At 37.3% G+C, this 19434-nt stretch overlaps 6 protein-coding genes and 1 non-coding gene across 7 annotated transcripts; 2 read left to right on the forward strand and 5 right to left on the reverse strand. All coding sequences in view use genetic code 12, as the record gives it.

Moving 5' to 3' along the window:
* Positions 1 to 74: 74 nt before the first annotated feature.
* SES1 (Cytosolic seryl-tRNA synthetase) lies at positions 75 to 1460 on the forward strand (the record flags this gene model as incomplete). The annotated part of the gene is made up of 1 exon (XM_001527261.1): positions 75 to 1460. One exon carries the CDS (start codon positions 75 to 77, stop codon positions 1458 to 1460), a length of 1386 nt encoding a protein of 461 aa, XP_001527311.2.
* Positions 1461 to 1769: 309 nt separating this feature from the next.
* Positions 1770 to 4160, reverse strand: SCT1 (Glycerol-3-phosphate/dihydroxyacetone phosphate acyltransferase; the record flags this gene model as incomplete). The annotated part of the gene is made up of 1 exon (XM_001527262.1): positions 1770 to 4160. The coding sequence occupies one exon, from the start codon at positions 4158 to 4160 to the stop codon at positions 1770 to 1772; it is 2391 nt and encodes a 796-aa protein (XP_001527312.2).
* Positions 4161 to 5379: 1219 nt separating this feature from the next.
* PVL30_002116 lies at positions 5380 to 5451 on the reverse strand. The gene has a single exon. It is a non-coding gene; the product is annotated as a tRNA-Gly (tRNA).
* A 4780-nt stretch (positions 5452 to 10231) lies between these two features.
* Positions 10232 to 13606, forward strand: PVL30_002117 (uncharacterized protein; the record flags this gene model as incomplete). The annotated part of the gene is made up of 1 exon (XM_001527263.2): positions 10232 to 13606. The coding sequence occupies one exon, from the start codon at positions 10232 to 10234 to the stop codon at positions 13604 to 13606; it is 3375 nt and encodes a 1124-aa protein (XP_001527313.2).
* A 324-nt stretch (positions 13607 to 13930) lies between these two features.
* AIM24 (Altered inheritance of mitochondria protein 24, mitochondrial) lies at positions 13931 to 15409 on the reverse strand (the record flags this gene model as incomplete). The annotated part of the gene is made up of 1 exon (XM_001527264.2): positions 13931 to 15409. One exon carries the CDS (start codon positions 15407 to 15409, stop codon positions 13931 to 13933), a length of 1479 nt encoding a protein of 492 aa, XP_001527314.2.
* Positions 15410 to 16437: 1028 nt separating this feature from the next.
* On the reverse strand, positions 16438 to 17319 carry AYR1 (NADPH-dependent 1-acyl dihydroxyacetone phosphate reductase; the record flags this gene model as incomplete). Its single annotated transcript, XM_001527265.1, has 1 exon — positions 16438 to 17319. The coding sequence occupies one exon, from the start codon at positions 17317 to 17319 to the stop codon at positions 16438 to 16440; it is 882 nt and encodes a 293-aa protein (XP_001527315.2).
* A 625-nt stretch (positions 17320 to 17944) lies between these two features.
* Positions 17945 to 18292, reverse strand: PVL30_002120 (uncharacterized protein; the record flags this gene model as incomplete). Its single annotated transcript, XM_061119276.1, has 1 exon — positions 17945 to 18292. The coding sequence occupies one exon, from the start codon at positions 18290 to 18292 to the stop codon at positions 17945 to 17947; it is 348 nt and encodes a 115-aa protein (XP_060975259.1).
* Positions 18293 to 19434: the final 1142 nt, after the last annotated feature.

Genomic DNA, 19434 nt, shown 5'->3' on the forward strand with positions numbered 1-19434 from the left:
ACAATTGAAGTTCTCTTGAATTGGATAATAAACAAAACCAGTAGCAGTAACGTTAGCAGAAACAAGACCTCAATATGTTGGACGTGAACGCATTTATTGTTGAAAAGGGAGGAGACCCAGAGAAAATCAAGATTTCTCAAAAGAAAAGAGGAGCATCGGTTGAATTAGTTGACGAGATTGTTAAGGACTACAAAGAATGGGTCAGAATAAGATTCGATTTGGATGAAACAAACAAGAAGCTCAATGCTGTCCAAAAGGAGATTGGCAAGAAATTCAAAGCTAAGGAAGATGCATCAGAGCTCATAAAGACAAAGGAAGAATTGAGCGCTCAAAAGAAGCTGTTAATTGAAACTGAGGCTACAGCTGACAAGGATTTGAGATACAAGGTCAACCAAGTAGGTAACATTGTTCATGATAGTGTGGTGGACTCCCAGGATGAGGCAAACAACGATTTGATTAAGACCTGGTTGCCAAAGGACTATGAAAAGACCGCTCAGGTTGCTGCAGGTACCAATGCGCCAGCTTCTTTATCGCATCACGAAGTCTTGTTACGTTTGGATGGTTATGATCCGGAAAGAGGTGTTAGAATTGTTGGCCACAGAGGATACTTTTTGAGAAACGTTGGTGTTTGGTTGAACCAAGCGTTGATCAACTATGGTCTTTCATTCTTGCACAGTAAAGGATATACGCCATTGCAAGCACCAGTTATGATGAATAAGGAAGTTATGGCCAAGACTGCGCAATTATCGCAATTCGATGAAGAGTTGTACAAGGTGATTGACGGTGAAGACGAGAAATACCTTATTGCCACCTCTGAACAACCAATCAGTGCGTACCATGCTGGAGAATGGTTCGAAAGTCCTCAGGAACAGCTACCAATCAGATATGCAGGTTACTCCTCATGTTTTAGAAGAGAAGCTGGCTCTCACGGTAAAGATGCATGGGGTATCTTTAGGGTGCATGCGTTTGAAAAGATTGAGCAATTTGTCTTGACCGAGCCAGACAAGTCATGGGAGGAGTTTGACAGAATGATTGGTGCCTCAGAAGATTTCTACCAATCTTTGGGTTTGCCATACAGAGTTGTTGGTATTGTTTCTGGTGAATTAAACAATGCTGCTGCTAAGAAGTATGACTTGGAAGCCTGGTTCCCATTCCAACAAGAGTACAAGGAATTGGTGTCATGTTCCAACTGTACCGATTACCAATCAAGAAACTTGGAAATCAGATGTGGTATTAAGCAACAAAACCAAACAGAAAAGAAATATGTACACTGTCTCAACTCCACATTAAGTGCCACCGAAAGAACAATCTGTTGTATCTTGGAAAACTACCAAAAGGAAGATGGTTTGGTTATCCCAGAAGTATTGAGAAAGTATATCCCTGGTGAACCAGAATTTGTTCCTTTTGTCAAGGAGTTACCAAAGAATTCTACTTCTCAAAAGAAGGCCAAAGGTAACTAGATGCAATTGAATAGCAGTTTCTTTTTTTTTTTTATCTCTGTTGTGAACAAAGTTTAATTTGCAAGTTATATATTTATATATATATATGTATGAAGAACTAGACAATGGTGATTGAACTTCCTTCTACGAATATCTAGACTTGAGGTTTGAATTTCTAAAAGAGTAGTAGGTCTGAATTTACATATTTTCATTTAATGTAGGTGATTATTGTTTTATTACATGCGTATATAAATATTTATGCATACATACATATATAGATAAATGTTTTATTGATATTGATACAACAACAGGTATGGTCTAATTCTTTTTTCAAGAGTCTCTGTTTTGCATCATTCTCTGTCTTATTTTATCCTTTAATGGGGCCTTTGGATCAAAATTGATCTCGATAATATGCTCCTCCGACAGCGATTTTGATAAAGTTGGCTTACCGCTAAGTGGCGATGATTTATAAGAGTTAGAGTCTGGATTGAGTCCATTTGCGTGAACGGATGAATCTAAAATTGCTGGTGCTCCTGCTGCTGGTGTTGGTGCTATTGTTTCTACTTCTGAGTTTTCATGAGCTCTTGCATCTTTAGCTTCATTATGTAATGAAGTGCTCGAATTGATTTTTGATTGCGGTTCCAAACGTAAATTCTTATTGTGAACATTCTTATACAAGTTGTAATCGCTAAAGATGGGCAAGTTAGTGTATGATTTGGGGTCCGACGCCAATAGGGACATTCCGTCGGAGACAGAGGAGGAATTGGACATAGCACCTTCATCCTCTGTAGACTGGTAGTAGTCACTACCATTCTCTCTACGATCTTCCTCCTTAGAAATGTTCTCTGTTGTACTTGTAATCCTTCCTCTTTTTCCTTCTCCTTTGCCTCTTCTTTGATGTCTTCTATTCTTCAACTCCTGTGTTTTGCGATCCTCTTCTTCGTCAGAATCAACATAGTCAACCTTATCATTAATATTCAATTTGTTTTTCAAGTTCAACAAGTTGAAGTCGTTCGGATACAACTTGGGTCCAAACTCATTAACCACCTCTGTGATTTCTTCGCTTAGTTCCTTTCTCATCTTCTTCAACTGTCTTATGGATGAGCCTGATTTTATTGAAAGATATAACGGTCTGATTGATTTGAACAAATCGACTCCTTGCTCGCCTGTCAAAAGAGCACTATAAGTAACAAGAACACCGCACGCGTACAAGAATATCCATAACCAAAACAAACCAAAGGATGAGAAAATTCCATGGCTGTAGCAGGAATAAGTACCTACAGTTGCATAAAATGAATATACAACGGGAGCGATACCCATGGCCACCAATATCTTCCAAGTTGCAATAACGTCGTTTGCGGCAATCTTCACCACTGAGTTTGCCAATGCCTCCCTAGCTTTCAGTTTTGATATCAATTTTGAGGACAAAAACACGGGGGCAAAAAGCGTAGCTCCGGGAAGGGCCAATGTAAACAAAATTATAAGTTTTGCAATTCTGTAAACCAAAATGGGGACAAGCTTTGCTTTGTTTACTTCCTCGCGACAGTCTTCGACGTGGTGATCTGGAAGATGCAAGGATTTCAACATCTCGTTATACTCCATGACTTTGGTTTTTAACTGTTGGATAACTGGTTCATCTTTATAATGTCTGTAGCCATTTACCAATCTTCTGTTCATTTCAACTATAAGTGGAAGTGGTAGTTGCTGGGCCAAGTTTCCTGCGTATAATCTTCTTGCTGCTTGGATCAACATTAAGGTCTCGAAATCTTCGCATGTCACTGTGACTGCTTTTAATCCAGCACTCACCATTTCCAATAGATCCTTAACTGCTTCTCTACTGGTCTCGGGGTTTGAATATTTCTTAACAAGTTCGCGTGGTATTACAATGGGGTCGCCAAACTCTACCACGGCTCTTGATCTGAATCTATGCGCATTAAAGTAGTTCATTCCACAAGGAACAATCTTGACATTGCAGGTTGGGTCATTTTCCATTGCTCCCAATGCCATCACTGCAACACCTGCTTTTAGTGGTAGCAAGTCTGGGCGGTCGTGTGATCCGCCTTCGGGGAATATTCCAATACAGTGGTTGTCCAGCAAGTGGTCAAATACCATTTTGTAGACTTGTTTTTGGTCAATCTTGTCGGCTCTTTTGTAAGACGTTCCATTGGTGAGCAACACTCTAATCTGTTCCAGGTCCTTAAACTCCTTCTTGATGATCAATTCCGTATCTGACACAATTTCTGAAATCTCAGTGGCACCAAGAGATTGTGGTAATGCAATCAAGCCTCGAACCATACACTCAGTAGTGAATTTCGTTCCCACACCAATGATGCGGCAATTGTCATGGGAATCGACGAACATCTTACCTGACCCTTTAACCAAGTTGTCCTGGGGCCGAACAACAGGGATACTCAATTGGCATTTAGCCATTGTTCCCACCGATTTCATCTTGTACGACTTTGCCGCAATCAAGAAGGATATTCTTCTATTTGCCTCGCGTTTCACTTGGTTTTGCAAAATCACAGGGTCCACAAATTGGTTGTGGTGTGGTGCTCCAACAAAAATAACCGGTCCATCTCGTGGGATCTTAAATGCTCCTCTGGGTCTAATCTCTCTAAAGAAACAGTCAAACACGATTGAGAGTGCCCACAAAAGGAAATCGTAGCTGGCGAGCCTGTACCACGGTAACCTCTTATATTCCAAATCATATTTCTGAGCCATTGATGCGAAATGACAAGGATAGAATAAAAAAGAAGAAAAAAAAAATAGTTTAATGAAGAAGAAGAAGAAGAAGAAGAAGAAGAAGGTGAAGGTGAAAGTGAAGGTGGTGATGATGACAAAGATGATGGAAAACCTGTACCTGTAATAAAGAATATGGTGCAAATGCTATTGAACTCGCTAGTTTGATGGTTGGAGAAGAAGAGCGGTGGGGGGGAGGTGGAAAATTAGGGATATATAATAAATGAGGTTAATCGTCCTTTATTTTATATGCAATTGAGTCTTGGTGTCTCACAAGAAAGAGGGGGAAAAAAATGGGTGGGATAGGTGAGTCTTATTTCGGTATAAGAGTAGTACTTTGAGATTAGGAATAATGGGATGCCTCTCTGTTTTGGTGTCTCTAAGTTTGTGTGTGTGTGCTGTGTGCGTAAGTTTTTCCTCTTCCTCTTCCTCTTCCTTTTCCTTTTTTTTTTCTTTTTTAAAAAAAAAAAAATAAATAAATTTAAAAACTCTCGTTGGGTGCAGGTTGGTTTTATTGTGTTCCTCCACAACTTTTAGATGCATTTAATTAATTTGATCTTGCCGTGCATATATTAACTGTTTACACTACCAATACTGGAATAGGAAAAATAAAGAGATTTTGCTGCTCTGGAGCTAGAAAAAAAGTTGAAAAAGCTAAGAAATTAGTTATCTATAGCTGGGAAAAAGGGGAACCGAGGCTCTTGCATAAGAGTATACAGACGAGTACAGCTAGATGAACGATTGTTTATTTAATTGAATTTTGAAGTAAGTTTTCAACGGGGCCTAATAGATAAAGTGTTCGTGGTAAACGTTTGCCTCTTTTCTAATTTGGTTTCTTTTTTTTGTTTTAATTTCATTTTAATTTCGTATGTTTTTCCCTCTACTCAGTAATCCACAAAGTTTTCACCAAAAGGTAAGAGAGGAGAGGAATTGAAACCTGGTAACTGATGTATAAAACTGCCACTTTTGAAACAATGAAACAAGAGGAGGGTGGTAGAATGGTTCCAGGACGGTTTTAATTATTACCAACAACAACAACAACAGCAGCAGCAGCAGCAGCAGCAGCAGCTTCCAGTGTTTGAAAGTAATGAATATATATCAAATGTATTTGTATAAAATGTGGACAAAAAAAAGAAAAAAAAAAAACAGAGAGAGGGAATGCAAGTAAGAAAAAATAAAAAAAAACAAAATGTTATTTTTTTGAACGAAGCGGGAATCGAACCCACGTCTTCTGCTTGGAAGGCAGAAATAATAACCACTATACGATTCGTCCAATTGAAACAACTCAGCTATTGTAGTTGTTTTGTTGTTAAATTTTATTTATAAGTACATTTAAGGTTTATTAGGATATAAATAAATATATATGTATATATATATATATATAAAGGAAAAATTTGTATTCTTTCTGTATATTTTTCTTCTTTTCTTTGTGAAATTACCACTGAGAGGATAGTGTTTATTCTTTCTGTTTCTATATAGATACAAAGACATATTAATAATATATCTGTCTAGATATGTATTGCTTGGGATAATAATTTTGGTCTTTTTTTCAAGCAAAATAATTTGTTCACTACAAAGAACAAGGAGAGAGAAAGAGAGAGAGAGAGAGAGAGGGGGGGGGGGGGGGAGTGAAAAAAAGAAAGGAATGGTGATTGGACGATCAGAAGACTAATGATTGTATGGAACTGACACACAAGGCTTTATCTCGCCCTTTGCACTGTTTTATCTACTAGAGCCTGCTTTCCAAGTTTACTAGTCCTTGTTTCTCGAGTAAAGTTTGTGGCATCTGTACAATTAAAAAATAAAGGTAAGGTAAGCAAGGAGATGCAAGAAAGAGGGAATTGCAAAGGAATTTTTTACTTTTATTTTGCTATACCTACTTCCCAAGTAGAGTGGAGGTAGTGGTGGTGGGAGGAAGGGGGGCGATAATTATAAACTATTTGATTTTAAGGAGCTTTACATGTGTCTGAGACATACTCTTTTATGAATAGACCAAGTCAATTGTAGACATTATAATAATAATAATAATAATAATAATAATAATATTGATAATGAAAAGAAATAGGAATATTAAAAAGAAAATAAAAAATAATGGATATATACACACATTTATATTTTACAACAAGAGAAATAACGAGAGCAGAAGTGCACTGGGATTGAGGTAGGCAATGCTCCTCTTGTTTTATAAACTTTTTACTTGGTTCGAAACACTCTCCCACAAAAGACCACTTACGAGCCTCAGAATAAGATGAATATGAAAATTGAAAAAGAAAGAAAGAAAGAAAACTATATATATAGAGTCTCAAAGTATCTCTCTTCAACCACTTTCTTCATTTATAAGATAAAGGAAGTACCTACAATATAGTGTGGGTATATCGTTGAAACATATGGCGTGAAACAAACAATCTGTGATTGTTATTCGTAATGTGGAAAGTGAGCAAGAGAGACTGCCACAGAGAAGAAAAGACTAGAGCGCCAGAATCGGAAAACAAATTTCTTCCCCCTCCACCCCACCTACACAGAAAAAAAAAACAACAAACCACAAAACCAATAGACAAGAGAGAAAAGAGAGAAAAGAGAGAAAGTTGTGGAACGTCGGAAGTTTCAAACTTCCATCCGAAGCTCCCCATTTGCTGCATCCGCATTTCCTCTTTCTGTTACTTTACTTTACTTTATTTTATTTTATTTTTTATTTTTTATTTTTTATTTTTCTTTGGTTTTGTTTCGGAAGCGTGGAAAGTAAAACATTGTTTTACAAATGTTCCGAACACCACGTTGAAAAACTTTAGTACAAGTGATATCTAATCTTTGTAATGTTGGCTATGCAATATGAGTCGTCTCATTAAGCACAGATATATCTATACATCCATCCTTACTTTCATCTATGGATATATAATGGTTCCTATTTATCTATCTTTTTTTTGTTTTACTTTTTCGTTTTTCTTTATTTTTATAAGTCACTGGGGTAATCGTTGGCATTGACTGTATCAGAAAGCAGCCAATGTCATATATTTAATCTTAATCTTGTTAGTAATAAATAGAGAAAGTGTAAGCGAGTTATCGATAACTAGTATCTGCTGTTTGCAACAAATTGTAATGTAAAGAAAAAAGAGGGTGGATGATTCAAATCCATTTTGAAAAAAACGAGAAGAAGTTAATGAGGAAATAAGAATGATGTTCTTTTTGTAATTTTATACTTACTTTCCTACGAGACTTTTGAATAGTGGAAGCAAGATGCAGGTGAGGAAGTAGTAGTTGTTGTTATTTTTTTTTTTTTCTTCTCTATTCTATTCTACTTAATTTTTCTTGCAATTCTTCTGGTACTTGTTGGAAATTTGTTATCGAGTTTTGGATTATGTAGGTGGAGTTCGCAACTTCGGTTCTGGTAAGTAGTGTTTCCTAAATTCCGAAGGCCGCTCTGGATTTCTATTTTCTATTTTCTTCTTTCTTTTTTCTTTTTTCTTTTTTCTTTTTTATTTATTTTTTTTCTTATATATTTCTTCTCTTTTTCTTTTTCTTGTTTTCAATTTTGGTCAATGAAATTTCAACTGCTAGTTTCAAAGAGTGCAGTATAGATCCTACAAACATATAGAATTTTACACTCTGAGGTGTGTGTGTGTGTGTGTGTGTGTGTGTGTGGAGAAGGGGGGGGCAAAAAGTAGAAGAAAGCAATAAAATTCTATATAAAGTCAAGACGAAGCAAATTAAAAGATAAAAAAAAAAAAAAAAAGAAAAACAAGCAACAAGTTTGTTTTGCAAATTTCCACGATAAGAAGTGAGACATGCTGTGGCAAAAGATATATGCAACCTGAGACCCGCCGTTGTTTCAAAATCTGAGACATGTCGCAACTTTAAAATTCAAGACACTTTCTCAGACACCTTTTTTTCTTTATACTACACTGAGTAATTTATTATTTATTTACCTTTTTCTCTCTCTTCTTTCTTTTTTTGTTTTCATTCAACCTTTTTCCTTTAAACTGCATGAAGATATAAAACGTCTCTTGCTCATCTGTTGGCTAAATTGAAGAAAGAGAAAAGACCAATGGCTAACCAAGCTAAGCTAAACTCCTCTATTGTATTTGTAAAATCATTCTTTCGGCCTTCCCGATTATGGTCATGTCGCATTACAGTTTAAATTTTTTTTTTTTCTTTTTTCTTTTGACTTGTCGAATATATTGCAAACGCAAAAAGGCCAAAAGCCAAAAGCCAAAATAGAAAAAAAAGGCTCTACGCACCCTCAAAAGCTTTGTGTAACGGACTTCGTACCAAGGATAACAAGACATGCAAAAATATCACAGCAATAAGGAAAACATTAGAAACAAGAACAAAAAGAAGAATAGGAACAAGAATGATGACGTTGACCACTTAAATCAACACTACTAAAGCACCAACTAGGTAACTTACTCCATTACTTAGTAAGAAGTGACCACCTTTTTCTCTTCTTCTTCTTCTTCTTCTTCTTCTATAAGAATATAAAATAGTAAGTGTTTGAACTATGTATTTCCACCATTTCGCGAAGGACAAAAAAGCCAATTTGTTGACACTGTTTACTTCCACTGAGGAGCTCCGTTGGCTAATGCAAAGAAAGAAAGAAAAAAAAAAGAGAACTAGTTTAAGCAGCTGCACGTTTTGACAATAAACTAAAGAGAAATAGTAGTAGTAGTAGTAGTAGTAGTAGTAGTAGTAGTAGTAACAGAAGCGCATCTACGCCCACTCTTTTACATTCACAGTCTCAGGAACTCTTCAAGTCCCACTTGATTCCGGTTTTCCTTCTCCTCCTTCTCCTTCTTCTCCTCCTCTTTCTGAGATCCGTTTTTCTAGAAGTCGATATGTATCTTCTTAGGGGTAGGTACCTTTACACCTGTATATGGTGACGCTACTACGTACAGAACTATCTGGTGTATGATATTAAACTGACATCTAAGACATCGAACGGAGTTGGCTGTACCCTACACCAGTACCCACACTAAAGATATCATCCCACCAAGTGGGAAGAAAGAGAGAAAGAAAGATTAAAGGTACCAGTCTACATTTTCTATAAATACATGTGCCATATCCCTTGATCAAAAAAAATTTTTTTTTTAATTAAGTTATCTTTATCATTTCCATTCTTTTCTTTTTTTTTTTATTAAATATTTTCAATACTTTTCAATTTGTTTAATCAACGATTCCAAACCACTCAAGGTACTAGTGAAAGAGAAAGTGGAAGAATAGAATTTTGTCTTTTGTCAATTTTTTTCTTTAAATTAAACAAACAAACAAACAAACAAACAAACTATCAGTCTACCTCAATAAATCGAGCAAGCTATAAATATACAAACAAAGTCCGTTGGGTTTGAAATTTGAACTACCGCAAAGCTTTCAATTGCCAACTTAGTATTCATTGTATAATATAGGATTTGACGTATTTTTAATCTTTTTTGGCCCTTTCAAAGAAATTAAACAAAAAAAAAAAAAAGAAATTAATATTAAAATTAAAAAAAATAACGGGGAGAAATTTGAAAGATTATTTTTTGAAAAAGCGCTGGAATCCGTCACACAGAAACAGCGACCAAGTCAACTTTAAAAGTTTTGGAATTTTTCTTTTTTTTTCTTACTTTTTTTTAATTTTTTTTAATTAAATTTGTTTTTAATTTTATTTTTGCAACAGATTTACCAACATCAATAAATATCCACTGGTTGTCACTCATTCTTCTTAATTTAACAAACAATTAAGTCTATTATCTATACAACACAGGAGATCAATAAACAACAGCAGGAAAAGATACATTGGAAATTACATTTTCCAACCATTCTTCTTCCCATTACCTTATCCCACTCCATCTGCTCCCGCACGAGTAGCAAATTACCCCCCCCCCCCCCCCGAGGTTTTCTTCCTCCTTTATCCAACCACTCTACTTCTTCCCCCCCACCCCCACCCCTTGGACGCTTCACCGCATTTTGCATCGAATTTCAACTAGCAAAATAAACTGTGAAACCCATCACTTACAACATATTCTCCTAAAGTCTAGCTGGCACTAGACTCTGCAAACTACGCATTTTTGAAAGACACAATGACCAACGATAGCAGCAATAGCATTAACAAAAAAGACAACCACAACAACCTGTCGCTTCCGAGCATCCATTCTACTGGATACAATGCTAATAGTTTAGCAGACACGCCGCTCTTTTATAGTCGACAGCAAAACATCAATGAACCTATCCCTAATCGAAATAGTGGATCAAATAATACACCAAATGTGATTATACCGCCATTGAGACCTCCATTTACACAACCACCACCACCACCACCACCACCACCACAACAACAACAACAACAACAACAACAACAACTAGCATCGAGTATTCCTTTTCCACCACACCACTCGTTGATGTCGCTACCACCGCCAATTACTTCGGCCATGAATGGTTATGGAACTCCACCATCGAGAATATCCAATAACCATAGCACTAGCAATAGCAGCATGGGCCATTCTTCATTTGGTGACCTCATTGGGTATCCAAAATTTTACAGTGTAGGTCAGAATAATGGATACTTGCACCAAACTCAAACTTACTTTCCCACGGAGCAACCACAACCACAACCACAACCACAACCACAACCGCAGTCGCATTCATACAGCTTAGGGCAGAACAATCAGTATATACAACCACTGCACCAAATACCTTTATCCCCACAACACCCACAGTCCCCGAAACAGCCAAAACAGCCAAAACAGCCAAAACAACAGAAGCAAGTTTCTTTGCAAAATGAGCAACTGCCGAGTTACACACCTTTTGAATCCATCCGTCCATCACAGCAACAACAATTACATCCCCTTAACCATGATTGCAAAAATAACGGAACGAATCACAATCAGTACAAACAATATAGCCAACCCAACAACGCAACCAACGAGAATAGTGACCGTGCGAGAAAAGACAAGTTTAGCTCACAGCTGTATCACATGGGCAATCATTCCGCGTCAAACGTACAGTATGTTCGACAATTTCTGCATCACTTGAATCCAAGCTATGCCGTTAACCTCAAATTCAGTAAAGATTTGAATACAATGACACGAGATTGGACAGAACAAGAAATTCACGATAGAAGAAGACTCGTTGAGTTCATTTTCACTGACAGTATTGATAGTGGTTTGTCAGATTCAAGTTTGAATGCAATGCAAACAATCGACTTTAATGTAATACATCCTTCAGAATACGATACTTCCAAAGCAGTGGTTTCTTGCATATATTGGAGAGAAACAAATAGATTTATATGCACCTCGGTGGACATTATTTCCCTCTTGGAGTACTTGGTCCGTCAAAGTTTTGGTATCGAAGAAAAAAACAGAATCAGAAGGAACTTACAGAGCTTAAAACCCAAAACAGTGTCTAGGTCAAGCAGAGACGATCAAGAGTTTTTCAGCTTAATAATGGGTATGGAGAATCCGAGACCAAGAAATATCGAAAAAGATTTGAAAGTGTTTAATTGGAGTGATTTGAGTAAAGCCATCACAAAAGTGATGTCTAAATACTATGTTGTATCTTCACCAACACAACACCATCTTCCACAACTGCAGGTGCTACATAACCATTCTGATAATACCAGTAGAGTGTGGTCACCACCGACCAATGGTAACGCTCAAATTGCTAATCTCACCAGCGCGAGTGAAGGCTATGGTTATCGCAATAGTCATGCAGAGTTTCGGAACATAAATGAAAATCCCCAGGGCAATAACACACGGTTTCCCATGCACACTTTGAGTGGAAATGTAAATACAAATGCAAATACCAGTACAAACAGGAAACTGCATGAACATGAACATGAACATGATTATGAGCAAAGAATTGGTACAGGAGGCGAATATCACGATAGTGAAGGTTACGTTTCAGGATCGGGTGATGCGAGTGGAGCTGATGAGTCGTATGTGCCTTACGAGCGACTCAGGCGCTTGAAACGAGAGCACCCATTGCGATTTGCATCTGTACCTTCACCTGGGATTCCTGGACAACAAGAAACAAGATTAGCATTTACTCTGCCCGAAGGTACACAATATCGGAACCAAAGTGATGATTGCACCAAAACTAATGGGAATAATGAGAGGCTCACGTCCTCAAACCTCTACGCGAATAATCATCAGCCTGGTCTCTCGTTGCCCCCTTTGCGATCTGCCATTCCATATGATGCGTACTCTTCCACAGGTTCAATGCGAGATACACCCATTTCGTTGTCTGAGCCAACTCATTCATCGTCCAAGAGCTCTAGCACGCCAACAAATTCCGAGCAAACATCAACTTCACAGTTCTCGCATCACAGTTCAAATGATTCTTCTTCAAACCATGGAGACGGCAATTTCAACCAGTCTCACGCCTTGTCGGCTAGAGCCAATTCATCTAAAGCTCTGCAAACTCAAAGTCGTTATCACCCAGACAACAATAAAAATTCGACACTAAACCAACATTCTGAAGAATCATCAAAGAGCCCTTCACCTAGAAAAGCGAACAGAAATGGAATTAGGAGGGGAAATAGAAACAATGGCGGCAAAAGTAAGAATACCAATTTGGGTTACGAAAGAGGTTCGAGTAATGAAGATGTGTCTAGTGCCACTTCGGGTGAAAGTTCTTCTGGAGATCAATCGCTTTCGAGTGGTGGTATTAGAGGTGGCAGTAATAGTAGCGGGTTTGGTTCATCTTCCTTTTCAGGAGGGAATTCTGGTAGTGACAGCAGTTCCAAAGACTCGATGCTATCATTGCAAAAAGATTCCGGTGATTCGAGCCACAATTCATCTCGATCGAATTCATCCAATCATATAAATGGAAAATTATTTGCTTCAAAACTTGAAACACCCATCAAGGATAAGGTCAATACCAACACCAATGGCAATGCTAACGTCTATACCAAGAGCAACAGTAGAAACAACGCATCCAAAAGTCAAATACACGAATTAATCAACAATAGCTCCAATTCTTCAGCCTCAGAATACGCACTTGAAGAAGGCGGCAATGAAGATGAGGATGTGTCGATGGATTCGGAACTCGAAGATTGCGGTAGCTGGCGCCAGCATGAAGAATATATGGATGTGGATCAAGATGGCGAGGGAAGAAATTCGCAAGATAACTATAAATTGAAAAAGAAGAAAATGCACAAAAAGAAATTGCATCATAACCCCCACCACTCGTCCTCCACGCAGAGTACAAACTATTTCGATGATGCAGGAAAGTTACCTGTAGATGGTCACAATGTGAATGACAGTAAAACTTTTGCTGCAGCACCGCAAACTTACTACAATAAACTACAATCACCCAAACTTCCTTCAATATCACAATTGCTCACGTCCGACTTTGAATCGAGGGATTCGTCTGTACCACCTGTTTTGTGTGATGATAATGTACCAAAGGAGAAATTACCATCTATTTCAAAAGTTCAAAAATGGAAGGACTATTAAAAGTCTGTTTTTCCGTTGCATTTGTGTTTTTATTTTTTCTTCATTTTCTTGATTTTTTTCTTCTTTTTCATCCGTTTTTAGTCACGACTTTAATGAATATTTATCTATGAAATAGAATATGAACAAAGCAAATATTTGATTGAAAGTTCTTATTGCTTTTCACAAGAGTTTAAAACTTGAAGGGTATGAAACCCATGTTTTCACAGTTTTCACAGTTTTCACTTTCTTTATTTTTTTCTTCAATACCCTAATTATCTCTATTTATTATCACCGTTTCCATTTCTTTTGTTTTTAATTAAATTTAATTTATTTTAATTTATTTTTTCAAATACTGTCTCTAAAATTCGGCGTGTTTTGGAAAACTGCACCTTTCTTGGGATCTATTTCTACGTAGCTCAAGTAATCATTAGATTTCGATTTCGATCCTGATTCGGGGTTGATTTGAGGTTCAATGAAGACAAGCTTTTCATTTAACTGAGTTATTTCTTCACTATTACTTCCACCGAAGGAACGTCTTGTATCTTTTTGAGTCTGTTTCAAATGGGGACTCGCCTGAATTAGTATATTTCTCGGGCCAACCACTTTCACAAATTCTGCATTACCCAACAAAAATCTACTTAGAATGATAGAAATTCTATTGAAAAATACTTTTTGGTAATGCCAAACCAGTCTTGTCCAGTTGAGAGCCAACTTGCTTCCAAGAACTATCTGATCCCATGCAGATGGTTGGACTAGTACTTGCTTTCCTTGAGGTCTCTCCTCAACATTCAACTTAACCTTTACTTTGTGGTTTTGTTCACCTTCTTGGGGCAAATACAGTGTTGTTGTTACATCGTTCTTTATGATACAATTTTCTAAATCAAACGGGCCGTTAACGGTGACACCCAAAATTGCACTTTTTCTAATCAAGATTTCCTCGTCTTCTGCCAATTGCAACTGGTATACCCCTCCGCTGCCGACAACACCGACATGACCTCTACCACTTAGCAATGTGTACCCAGAATTCCAAAATGACCAGAGCCCCGTTTCGATCCTGCTAATGTTTAAAAACTTGGCCAAACTTTTTGAGATGTATTTTGGTAGTTTATGCATACTTATTGAAAGTGAGTTGCCAGTGTATGCTTGAATGGCAGTTTTGTTTAAAATAGCCCAATCGGATGAACCATCGAGGATCAAATTGGCAAATGATTTCACATCGCCATATTTGCTGGAGGAGCTCAGGCTGCTGCTGCTACTACTTATAAGTGTGGAAAATGGCACCGTTGAAATTAGTTTTTGATACGAGAGGATGTGACCGCCATTAAATCTGAATCTATCCCACCATAACGGAAACTCCAATGTATTTCGAATCAATGGTTGTGTTGATGATGTCAGTGAGGAAGTGAACGAAGTGGCCGTGGAAGAAGAAGAAGAAGAAGAAGATGATGATGATGAAGAGGAAGAGCCGTAAGTTGGTGTGGTATTTGATGTTGACTTGAGTCCATAGATTGATGTTAGTGCTCCTCTACGAACGAATAGAGGCACCGATGGGGGCGAATGCACAGTGAGAAGCGTCGGCGGTGTTCCCAATGCTATGAATTCGGCATTTTCCAATGTTTGCAGTATGCTTAATTGCGGAGCGTTTCGGATGTTCCCAGGCTCAGTTGTAGTTTTGTTCAAATTTGTATTAGCAGCAACATTGGTGGTGTTGGCCATGGTAGAAAAAGAAGGGTCAACGGAGGAAGCCGATACTGCGTTCACTACAATTGATCTTTTCAAGGTCCATGTCACAAGACTCAGCACCTTCTGCCGAGATCTTATCATGGTCTAGGTAGTGTTGTTGTTGTTGTTGTTGTTGTTGTTGTTGTTGTTGTTGTTGTTGTTGTTGTTGTTGTTGTTGTTGTTGTTGTTTTTGTTGTTGTTGTTGTTTCTATTTATATATTCAACCACGGTTATTCAACACACCACGCAACCTGCAAATTCTCATGATTTAATTTAATTATAATTTTTAGTTTTCTTTCTTTTTCCTTTTTTCTTTCCCTTTTTTTTTGTTCCTCCTTCAGCAGCTTAAATTCAAACAAGCGAGCACAATTACTAGGTTGAAGAGGAGGAGAGGAAAAGGACAGAGAATCAATATTTGCAAGGTTGTATGTCTTTATAAATTTTATTTTTGTTGCCAAATATAGATCCACATTTTATATATCAATGAATGAAAGAAAGGTGTTTGTACAATCTTTGCCGAGTCAAAGGCGGGTTGTAGACACTAGTGGATAGTTGTTGATACTGGTAGGATATTCGATAGAAAAATATGCATCGTGTAGCATTCAATCTAGACAAGAGAGGGTTTACCATACCCTTTTATAGCCTTTTTTTTTCTTAATTTTTTCTTTTTTTCAAATCCTACCACCTATGTCTCGACACTTGTTTGACATATTAATGATGAGAGCAAATCGAATCAATGAAGATAACTCAACTAAGCCAAAGTAAACTAAACAAATCAATTCAAATCAAAGAAGATAAAGCCAATAGGAACAACACCAGTTTGTTGGAACATAAAGAAATACACAACTGCTCTTCAATCTGTGCTTTCAAGTAGTATAGTTTCAATATTTTACTAATTCAATTATTCATTTATGTATGTATGTATGTATGTATGTATGTATGTATGTATGTATGTATTTCATGATGTCATTTTCAAATAAGTAAAAAAAAATTATTACTATTACTACTACTACTAATAATAATAATAATAATAATGATGATGATGATATAAAAAAAAAATTAGTTCCCTCTCTCTCCCCCTCTCCCTCTCCTTTCTCTCCCTTCTCTTCGTGCTGCTGTCACCGGTAATTTCAAGCCAACTTCTTTTTGGAGTAAATCTCGTGGATTGTTTGAAACACCAGACTCAACTTGAATTTCCGTACCAAGCCCCATTCCACTATTCTTCTAGGCACAAACGTCAAGACAAATGATAAAAATATGGCCATTCTACCGCGATAGTAGTTTAGTGTGCCACCCAACTGGGCGGTTTCAAAGTCTCCAACGACTTTTTTGGCGTAGATATGTGCGGGCATAGGTTTGTTTCGTGCAGCCATCTGTCTACGTTCGTTAAAGGCAAAGTCTATGCCGGAAACATTGTAAAGCGATGATGGTGGTAGAGACCTCTTGTCCTCGATATCTGTCTTAACGCCTCCAGTCACGATATTGATCACCCTAACACCAAATGGTTTCAACTCCAATCTCAACACTGCTGCGTATTGGTGGATAGCAGCCTTTGTAGCGGAATAAACGCACGAGAATGGAAAAGGGACAATTCCGCTAACGGAGCCAGTAAAGCCAATGACGCCCTTGGCATTGATCAACAAGGGGATAAACTCTCGTACTATTCTCATGGGGCCGTATACGTTGACTTCAAAGCATTGTTTTATTTGTTCATCAGTAACATCGGTGGCGGGGAATGTACATGATTGGCCTGCATTGTTATAGAGAAAATCCAAATATTCGCTCCCTGTTTGGTTCTTGATGTACTCTTTAGCCTGCTGGACGCTGTTCAAGTCGCTCACGTCTAGCTTGAATATGTTAATTCCGTATTCATCCTTCAACTTTTGCATGGGTTCCAATCTTCTTGCTCCGGCAAATACAATGTACCCTTTTTTGGCAAACTCAATTGCCGTGGCAAAGCCAATTCCCGACGAGGCGCCGGTTACCAAGGCTACTTTTTTTCGATCAGACATTGCAAGTAGGGATCAGGATCAGGATCAGGATCAGACACTGGTATGCAAAACTGGATGGGGAAGGGAGAAAGTCAAAAAAAAAAAAAAAAAAAGGAAAAAGTAACGTATCAAATAGGGTGTTATGGGAGGACATTTTAGACAAATATAAAGACAAGAAAGACAGGGAGAATAAAAAAAAAATAATTCGAAAAAACAAGGGGTTAAACTAAATGGAAAAAGAAAAAATAAAATTCTTAGTGAACTGAAATTGGTATTTGTGACAAAGTGTTATCTTTGCTCCTCGTCTTTACTTTTTTTTTTTTTTTCTTTTGGCTCTCTCTCTCTCTCTCTCTCTCTATTTTTTCTTTTTTATCATTAAGATTTCTGTATATTGGACCGAGGGATCGAGAGGAGCAAGTAGTATTAGATGCACTAGTTCTTTAACTAGTGAATGAGTGAGTGAGGGGGTAGGTAGCTCTACATAGAAGCGGATTATTTTCCTTTCCCATTCTTCTTCTTCTTTTTTTTTTTTCTTCTTCTTCTCTTCTTCCGTACTTTCCAAGAGGAAGTGTTCAGGAAACATCATTGGTAAAAAAGTTGGATAATGTGTGTATAGGATTACATATATACATAGATGGTGCAAGTCTTATTTGGAGTTTGCTAGCACATGCACCAACTCCTTTTCATTGAAATAGTGCATGAATTTCTGCAATTTCTGTCCTTGTTGTTCAATGTGTAGTACGGGCACGTCGTAGCAGTACTTGTCGAACCATTCTTGGTTGTTGGGGTCCATTATGTCGATGTACTTTACTTGGAGATGGTCATTCTCGACTGTGGGGTTGTTTAAGCTTGATTCTAGTATTTGTTTGGCATCCGAGCAGAGTTTGCAAGTATCTTTGGTGAAGAAAGTTACTGAGGTCAATTTTCTTATTGAGTTGATGGAATAAGCATTTCGCAAGAGTGGCGATGTGTTTCTGACTAGCGTGTTGAACATGGCCTTGTAAAAATTAGGGAACTAGATGGAGAGGAGAAGAAGAAGAAGAAGAAGAAGGATGGAGATAGAGTGTTGGAAATAAATGAACAATAAAATAAAATAAAAAATTTTTAAAAAAAAATTAAAATTTTAAAAAATGAGAGAGTATGTGTGTAAGTGTGTGTGGTTGTCTATGTAGGTAATAAGTAGTCACGTGATAGTGACTATTCTTTTCTTTTCTTTTTTTTTTTTTTCTTTTTTTTTTTTTTTTTCTATGGGAATATTGTGGGGTTCGTATGTCCAGTGTATACGTCAAGTCGTCAATAGTAGGTAGAAATGTTTTTGTTGATATTTTTTTTTTTTTTTTTGAACTATTATTAGTTGCAGAGAACTTGTGGAAAATTTTATCTCTTCAAAAGGCAAAGGGCGAAACATCAAATGGAGTATTGAATATGCACAATTCATCACATTTGTGTGTAAGTGTGTGTGTACGTATGTGTGTAAGTGTGCGAGCGTTTGTTTGTTTGTTTGTTTGTTTGTGTGTTTAATGTGGAATTGGTACAAGTACGAAATTGCGTGATAGTAAGAGAGCTTCAAACTCCGACACCCTGTACTTTTCCACTATTACAAAGCTCGTAAGTTGTCTGCACATCATGGGGTTTTTTTTTTTGCTTTTTGTTTTCTAAATATTACCTCTTCCCTTCTTTAATATATCATACAGTGTAATTCTATTGTGAATATCGTTGTCGCCTAATGCAAAGTCTCAAGCCTCTAGACGCGCTTAGCATGTCTTGTTAGCATGTCTATTAAGGTGTTGTGATGTAAGGTATTTTATGTGTCTAGGGGAGGGTGGGAGGGGGGACGGTTTGTGGGTTATAGGTGTGGGGCTCCTGCTGTCACATTGTTGATCGGCATTCGGAGTTTTAAAAACAAAAAAAAAAATAAATTAGATTTTATATTTATATGCTCAATTTGGTTTTGTGTCAAAATTTCATCTGCTGTTGTTCTTTTTTTATTTTTTTTTGCCCCAACACTATTTGCTACAAAAAGTGAAAAGAAAAGAAAAGAAAAAAATATATACTAGATGACCCCCCCCCTGCTGCTGCTGCTGCTGCTGCTGCAAACAAAAACTAAACAGAGACCAGTAGCTTTATACTGTACAA

Source organism: Lodderomyces elongisporus, chromosome 2, assembly GCF_030384665.1.
Source record: "Lodderomyces elongisporus chromosome 2, complete sequence".
NCBI classification, from domain to species: Eukaryota; Fungi; Ascomycota; class Pichiomycetes; order Serinales; family Debaryomycetaceae; genus Lodderomyces; species Lodderomyces elongisporus.